Source organism: Etheostoma spectabile, chromosome 21, assembly GCF_008692095.1.
Source record: "Etheostoma spectabile isolate EspeVRDwgs_2016 chromosome 21, UIUC_Espe_1.0, whole genome shotgun sequence".
NCBI lineage: Eukaryota > Metazoa > Chordata > Actinopteri > Perciformes > Percidae > Etheostoma > Etheostoma spectabile.
Genome location: NC_045753.1, coordinates 22,569,291 through 22,577,880, shown reverse-complemented (window position 1 = coordinate 22,577,880; position 8,590 = coordinate 22,569,291). Strand labels below are relative to the sequence as shown.

The 8,590-nt window shown below is 41.8% G+C and overlaps 1 protein-coding gene across 3 annotated transcripts in view; it reads right to left on the bottom strand.

The window, feature by feature from the left end:
• Positions 1–1,793: 1,793 nt before the first annotated feature.
• Positions 1,794–8,590, bottom strand: part of LOC116671153 (WD repeat-containing protein 49) — a 13,341-nt gene continuing 6,544 nt past the window's right edge. The window contains exons 12-18 of one of the 3 annotated variants that reach the window (XR_004327211.1): positions 6,659–6,843; positions 6,104–6,243; positions 5,265–5,413; positions 4,952–5,163; positions 3,255–3,422; positions 2,522–2,583; positions 1,794–2,347 (exon numbers count right to left, since the gene is read on the bottom strand). Coding sequence is in view for 2 of the 3 variants with exons in the window: in XM_032502150.1 (XP_032358041.1) it covers positions 2,518–2,575; positions 3,267–3,422; positions 4,952–5,163; positions 5,265–5,413; positions 6,104–6,243; positions 6,659–6,843 (900 nt within the window). In the remaining variant the exon portion in view is untranslated. Of the gene's footprint in view, positions 2,348–2,471; positions 2,584–3,254; positions 3,423–4,885; positions 5,164–5,264; positions 5,414–6,103; positions 6,244–6,658; positions 6,844–8,590 lie in introns of those variants that run through there. The other 2 variants (XM_032502150.1, XM_032502151.1) reach the window with 2 other exon arrangements.

Genomic DNA, 8,590 nt, shown 5'->3' with positions numbered 1-8,590 from the left:
AATTATGAACCTGAAAATAAGCATAATATGGGCGCTTTAATTTGTTGGTTTTAGAGCTGCTCAAAGGCCGATTTTTTACCTTTGGTTTGAGCCCAACTAATCATCTTTCCCCGTTTCCTGCGAATTTAGACCCTTTTTAGGGGGGCTCAAGCCCCCTAAATTTAATATCAGCCCACCCCAAAAAATTCTAATAATAAAAAACTAAACAAAACTGTTAAATCTTTTATTAAATCAATTTTAGTGCTTCAAGTTAGAGTTTGCAAACTTGACTGTTAGTGACAGTGGACAAACAATTACAGGTTTAAAGGGCTTGAAACAGGTTTAATGTCCTGTGTTGCTGATGCTATGCACCTGTAACACAGTCAAGGAAAGGAAACACTTTTGCAAGGCACTGTATCTGTGTCACATTCTCATTAGGGGCTGAGCCCGCCCTAAAGGTCTGATCCTAGAATCGCCCCTGGGTGATAGTTAGCTGACTGCTGGCTGTTTCCCAAATTTCCCAAAATGTCAGAATTACTGCTTTAAAGTAAGAAAAAAAAACCATACTTTTCAGCTTTTAGAAAACTATTTTCATAAAGATGGAGTAAAGTTAACAGAGCATCATCATAGAGGCTTTTCTGACATTCTTCTTTCAGCCAACCTCTAAAGCAGTGCAATGAATTGATGTCCTTGAAATTGAAATCTTTTTAACTTCCTGTCAGACCTCTCAGTGGTCAGTCCACTTAAATTGGCAGCCACAGGAAAATCGAGGCCACGAATGCATGCAGCAGCGCAACACTATATAAAGGGACAAGGTCACAGTGAGGAGAAGTAAACAGGGAGATGATAAGAAAGCTCAACAGATCAGGAGAAAGATTTGGATAAGTTAAGATAAAACAAGAAAAGGAGGAGGTGGGAAAGACATGCATGCAAATACTTCTATAAAAGAAAACAGGTTTTTCCCATCAAATGTTTCTAAAATAGGAATCCTTTATTTCTTCTTGTATCCCTCTTTCATTATCCCTTCCCATCAATTTCATTTTTCTGGACAACTTTAGCATGAGCATGGATTGCCACAGCCGGGATGAAAGGAATTGGAACTGCAGCCTCGCATTCCTCCAGAATTGATCGAGCCTTTTATAGTTGCGTGTGCTAACCAGTATTTTTATGCTGGCTAGATGTCCACAAACCTAGACAATAAACACTCCCACTATAGAGTATTGAAATAATATATTAAAATTAAAATCCCGCTGTTTAGAGGTGAAGCACACCATGCAGTCAAAATGAATGTGGATAAATGGTCGAATAAAGTTGATTACATCCCAACAACAGGATAATGGTATGCTAAAATGGAAATACTAAAATGTAGCTTCATAGTAGCACAAGTAGCCTAAAGACATAAGGTCACACAGAGAAGTTGCTAACATTAGCGAACACTAGCCACAACAAGCTCCTTGTCATACCTGACCTAGTCTCGCTTTGCCGGACCCCCCTCCAAAGCGCGCCGAAGGAGGGTCTGGCTAGAACAATATGGCATTTGGTGATGGGAGTAAAACGTGCTCTGGTTCATTGCAATTTCTTTAAACAAATCCCAAGCGTCTTGGGCGGTGCTAGGCACCGGAGAAAAGTAGCGTTGCTGCTGAAAAATAGAATCGGAAGGAACTTGTTTTGGTATACGTATGTACGTTTAAAAGTTGTTTTAGTCATGCAACAGAAAACTCAGATTGGACAGATAGCTGTCTGGATTTATTTCAACACAAAGAAAGCCCAAGGCAACGGATATCTGGCCCTAATGAGTGAAATCCGGCAGATTTTTGTAATTGTTTAAGAAGTTTTGCTTATCATTTGTAAGAAAAATAATGTGTCACTTTCTCTTTCAAAAGTCACATACTAATGCTTTGAGTGACAACTGCATTCTTTCTGCACAGCATATTAAATAGTTAAAGGAATAGTTAATTTGGTATTGGCTTTCTTGCTGTGAGTTTAATATCGACTCTCGTGTCTGTCTATTAATTTTGAAGCTAGACAGTTAGCTTAGCTTAGCATAATGACTGGAAATAGGGGGAAACAGCTAGCCTGGCTCCAAAGGTAACGACATCTACTAACCAGCACTTTGGCTGTCTTCGTTGTTTGCCCTGCACTTTCACAGTGTGACAAGACTTGCCAATAAATACAGTAGTCTGGCACCCCCCGTAAAACCACTTTTTATTTATCAAGCCAGCAGGAGGAGGAGAGAAGGGAAAGGATCCAGGAATCAGTGCGAAAATCACCTGCAGGAGTCTGATGTGGAGAAAACAGCCAATCAACAGTGACTGCTGTGGTGGATGTCATCAAACAGAGGTCTCCTCTCGTAACATAAAGCTCCTGTCTGTCAAAAGTATGTAAAAACACACACACACACACATACACACACACACACACACACACACACACAACACACAGTGGTTGGACAGAAGGATAAGTGCGCACCGAGCCGAGGAAAGAAAGAAAATAACAAGTGTTTACACTCATCAGCGGCTGATTGTTTATGTTTGCAGGTTACCTTGGGTTGCTGAGGTTGCTCGTGGTCATTCGCTGCTGGGCGGCGGATGAAGCTAAAGTGGACTACAGGAAACAACATTAATTCGTAATGTGTGTGTGTGTGTGTGTGCGTGTGTATAACTGTGTCTGCCTGGGTGTGGTTGCTAAAAAAGCACAGCTAATTGCTTATTTTGGCAAATTCTGAGTAACTAGTAGACAGTGAAAGCAAAGAGAAGGAAATGTCTTGCACGCACACACACACTCGCACAAACCTTGAGCGTTTACGCACTTAATTTTTTTTTTTTGTGTTCAACAATCTGTCTTGCGTCTCTGGAGCAGAACATTGCCCAAATGTTCCCAAGCTGGAGCTCCAGACTTCAGAGGAAGAGAATGTGAAGAATGCTCTGACTATTCTCTTCATAACATGGTGAAATTGGACATGATTTAATCAGAGTATCAGGTCAAATTAGCTTGGAAGGCCGTCCTGACCTGTATGTCTAAAACCCTTTCAGCAGCAGCAGCAGCAGCAGCACACACCAGTCCACATGTGTCGAGGGATTCTAAGTAAATTACTGGAAGGGACACTCCCAGTGAACAGCCAAGTGACTGAGATGGCCTGGGTCAGGAGAGGCTGTGTGTGTGTGTGTGTGTGTGTGTGTGTGTGTGTGTGTGTGTGTGTGTGTGTTGTGGGTGTGTTTGTGGTGTTGTGTGTGTGTGTGTGTGTGTGTGTGTGTGACACGGAGCGTGTGTAGCACCTCAAAACAGCTGTTTGCAATAAATGATTGCCTTCAGAACAGCATTCTTCCTCTGAAGTTTGACCCCTGTTGGTGGGGCTGGGTACTTGACTTTTGGCCTTGATGAGCCCCGTTACGGCACTTTCAGTTGTCTCCCCCGTGTCTTCTGTCAGTTCCTTTTGCGTCTTCCTGCGGATGTCAGAACCAAAAGGGTGCTGCTGGATGACATTTGGTCACAGAGTCTGATATCCATCTGTGTTGTATATCGACCAGAACTGTTGCTTTTCTCCATTTCTGTGGTGCTATTGGCCTGCACTTGAGCACTCTGTGTGCGCCTTCTCTGTGTGTGTGTGTGTGTGTGTGTGTGTGTGTGTGTGTGTGCGTGTGTGCACATGCGTGTGTGTGTGTGTGTGTGTGTGTGTATGTGTGTGTGTGTGTGCGTGTGTGTATATTTTACTGCTTTCTTGGGTAAATTAAAACATATGGAATTTTACACTGATTAGCTGCTAAAAGCCATCTGAATGATTCAAGACTTTTGTGGCAAAAAGTGAATGCTTGGCAGCCTCTACGTTGAGGACAACATCTTGTGCAATTATGCATTTATAGGATGTTTACACTTATGCATTATTAAAACATGTGGCTGAATACAATATTTACTGTTTGGCTAGGAAATGGCCAATGCATAGCCAAAACAAGAGTCTACAGCCATACAAGAGGCTCTGCGAGGCTGTACTTAGGCTAATGTCAGGATGCTAACATGTGGATGGGACGTCGGTACAATCTTTACCATACTCACTAGCGAGTTACCATGCTAACATTTGCTAATTTAACACTAAACGCAAAGTACAGATGAGGCTGATGGGAATGTCATTGGTTTTGCAGGTATTTGGTCGACATTGCCATCTTTAGAGCCACGGTGCAGGCACGGCAAAAAAAATCTGAATTATACAACGCTTATGCAAGAGCTATAGCAGAGACATTAAAATGTTGTCTAGCGCTCCGTGAATGGTCAACCAATCAGAAGCCACAGAAGTAGTGACAGACAGAGAAAGAGAGAAGTAGGGCAGAGAATTGATGCAAACAACATGAGTGACTTTTAGACCGCTACTTTTTTTCTCTCTCACTCTCACATGTATCTAAGCATGTGCTGACTCTGTCTTTAACCTCCCTGCCCTCTGTTCTCTCCTTTATGGTTCATGTTACCCAACATGCGACAGAAATACAGTCAAAGGACACTGCAAAGGCCTGAGTTTATGCCCAATCACCAAACTGCAGTTTCTATTCAAGATTCAAAGGTCTGTGGAAACAAAATAGGAGGGCTTTTTTTGGAGGAAGCAGCACTCAACTATGACATAATCCATTAAATTAGATTTGGCACAAAACAATCACTATTGACATCATTGCTTGATGAAAAAAATCCCCAAAAGGGTGACATGTTTACATACGTCATCCTCAAACTTTGGACTGTATGATCCAATATGCTTCACAGGCAGCATGTGTGCAGTCATTTTTAGCATTTATGGCCTCAACCATGGAAGAGTTAGCACACTGATTGGGAAAAGTTAACCATTGAATATTCATTCAAAATCTGCCATTTTTTGTTTCACCACTAATTTTGTTTTATGTAATAGAATTTGTTCAAGGATGCACTGGCGTTTCTGAGCTCCCTCTCTGAATGTTTTTAAATTTTTTGACATATACTCATGGCTGAGTCTCACCTCTGGTAAGTAGCTGGCTCAGTGATATTCCACATCGCTTCGTGCCCGAAAGAACCCACATGATCTCCGTCCTTTGTCCACAGTCCAGCAGAGCCATCTGCCGAGGCTGTGAGGACAAACAATCTGTCGGCAACCTCCAGAACCTCCACACTTACTAATGCTCTCTCATGAGCCTTCCAACACTGCAGCAGAGGAGGCCGCTCACTATCTGGCTGTGTGGAAAGAGAACAGGTATTCGGGGATATACTGTACAGCACACATTTCATATTTTATGGATTTACATCAGCTCTCACACACAAAGATATACACTCACCTCATGCTGGACGTCCAGTGCATAGTGATTGATATCCCAGATCTGAAGCCAGCCCGTTGTGTCTCCAGAGACCAGGATGGAGTTTTTAGGCTGATCTGAGCTCAGGCTCAACACACGCTCACCTGGCTGCTCTGGAGCATAGAACTGGCCTGTAATAAGAAGGAAAACCTGAATTGCACCCATAAAGAAGCCAAGTCAAATCTAGAAAAATGTTCTTATTTACAATAGTCTCATGTTGGTTTGTGTTCCTGACGGTCTACAGGGAGAAAGTTGCATGCAAGTAAATCTAATTAGCCAATTTGTGTGCCACTTTTAAGAATAGTCTTGCCTTAAATGACAAATGTACTTCTGAAACAAAATGTTCCCCTAAATGTTGTGCCACACATCTCCCAATTATCTTATGCTCTCAAATTCCTCTCGCCTAGAAGAATTCACAGATACATATACAGACCTGTACACACACATACACAAATGCACACTGGCTCCCTCATACACGCATGCATACTCGTACACATATGCAGCGGCCACAGTGCATGAATTCAACACCACTAAACACAGATGGGATCTGGAAAGAGACATAGTTGTGGGCTGCCTGGAATGGTACAGGCGGGAGGCCAAGTTGACAGTTCAGGCTCTCTGTCACTGCTCTGGCTGTTTGGAAATCCATCTTAAAACTGACAGCTGCTTGTCAGTTGCTTGTACTGTAGAGTGTGGTGCCTCCATCTCTCTCATACTGCAAGATTTTTTATTCTAAATTCATGTATTTTTTCTTTTGCATGCAGTTCTTCTGACTGATAACTTTCTGCACCATCCTACCTCTTTCTTCCCCACTCACTCACCAAACGTGTGCGTCTGTCCAGTGATGCTCCAAAAGCCGAGGATGCCCGCCTGGGATGAGACCAGGACGCCTTTGTTTCTCAACTGTCTGTTGACAGCCCGATGTTGCAGGAACAAGAGGCTGTCCACAGGGGGCGCCACTCTAGATGCACGCAAGAAACGGTAAAAACAAATGGACAATAACAATGGATACCACCCACTAAGGACGCAGTACTCTTGACAAAAATTTGCTTTACCACCAGACCACAGTTGCCAAAATATGCTTGTGGGGTTGTGACATAATTCATGGCGTAGGAAGGAAGAAAAAATGTTCTGCTACAAAAATTTGTATTTATAAGTTTGGGAACCACTGGTTTAATCTTTAACAATGCATTGCATTGCACAAGCTCATTATGTTTTTAATTCAGTACAATATTTTTCTCCGAAGTTTAGAGGAATAAGGTAGCATACGATGGAAATACTAAAATAAAGTACAAGTACTTCAAACATGCACTTTACTTTCAATGCCTTGACTGTTGAATCTTTACTATCTTTACATCATGGCTGTGTTTTCTCACCCTCTCTGTGTCGGTTTCTGTAGGTGAAGCACTGGTCCTTGCGTTTCCAGCCTCCAGATAACAACCTCTCCATCATGGCTCGCCGTGGCAACAACCCCCAGAGCAGAGCACTGACACGCAGCCAAGATGTCTGACTTGTGAACGCCGCTGGACTTCCACGACAGGTCCGCTCTTACATACAAATCCTATATGAACCGTATATGATGATTAGTAAACAACCAAGCTTTTTACTGATTATAAAAAAAAAAAAAAGGAAAAATGTGTGTGTGTTCAGATTGACCCGTTTTGTGGTAACATAGGAAAGGTTTTCCAGAAATCACAAAGCACCATGTTGCCTTCAGGCTCCACTTTATGCATGAGCATCTTTGTGCATCACTTCCCACTGTGTGACAGTTTACAAACAGTCTGAAAATGCATGTACATTGTTTGTGGTGCCTTGCAAAAAGCATCTCTATTTCCGTCTCTGGTCTACTGATTTTGTTTACACCTCCGGGCTACAGTGTTGAGTCGGTGCCAGCTCGTTAAAATGTGTGGAAGCTCAGCATGGTGGAATGCAGAGGAACACTGGTGCAGATGTCTTGCATGACACAGATGTCTTTGAGCTCACCAGGTGATGTGTAGCATGTGATTGACGTCATTCGCTGGTATCATTTCCTCTTAAAAAAAAACTCCTAAAAAGTCCCTTGCCTAAAATGTTTTCTCAAAAAGCTGGCTCTGCGGACACAGGGGGCTTTACAATGAGAAACATTATGAGTGGAGGAGAAACAGGACTGTGAATTTTGCTGGAGAAGCATGAATTCTGAATGTTACTACTGTAGTCGATGGATGAATCCAACCACAGTGCAGATGGTAGTTAAAGGTTGAGATGTAAAGTGTAACACAAGAATTTGTGGTTTGAAAATATGCACGTCCAGACGTTAGTCTCACACTGCAGTTCTTACTGGTGTTTGTACTGGCACTGGCAATGCTTCAGCTTTATTTGATGTTGAGTGTGTGTAGGTGGATGCGGTAAATCTTGTTTTAAGCACTGAAATGTTCTAGATATTTTCATTTTACTAGCAATAAAAATACGTAAAAGGTCTGATTTAAAGATATCACAGATTTAACTACGTATTTATTGGATTTAATTAAATACATTGTGTGCTACTATTGCAGGGTTTTAAGTCTGTACCAGATTAGTCACTATGGTGACAGTTGTTTGTGTGGGACTCATCATCCAGCGCTCAACATCTGGGGAAGAACTTACGGATGAGCAAAAGCGCGAAGGCTAAGACATGTTGATGTTTAAGCTTTATGGTGATTAGTTAATATGTTTGCTGCACTTCCCAGAATCTCCTGTCAATCCAAAGCTTTTGTAATGGATTTCATGCTGTGATTTTCCGTTTCAGTAGGTGGTGCTTCTGTTTGTTTGTTGAGTAATGATCTCTGTTGATGCTTGTGCTACAACTACACAGTTATTCTTCTATTTTTCCAAACAAACTTTTACTGGTAGAAACATGACACGTCATCATTCCTTGTCCTGCAGAGCACTTCCTCTTGAAAACACCCACCGGACATGCACAAAAAATGTAAGAATGTCTAGCTTTTCTGTTTTAATTTTGTTTTCCATGGCCTAATTACACTGAATGTTCTCCATAATATTGAAGTTTGACATGTAAGGTATACTGTAGAGGTTATGACCACGAGTAGGCTACCACTATGAAGCAATGCTTTTGAAACTGGGTCTCCACGATACCCAGCTTTTCTGATGATTTCATGCTATTTCACTGAGTTGATTGTCCTGCATGGGAGAAGAAGGCTGATAGCAAGCAATATACTGCATATAAACCATGCAAAGTTCCACATATTTTTATTGTGATTTTATTGGGAAATACATTAAATACATGTTTACTATATGTTAAGGATGTAAACAGTGAATTAAATACATGTTTA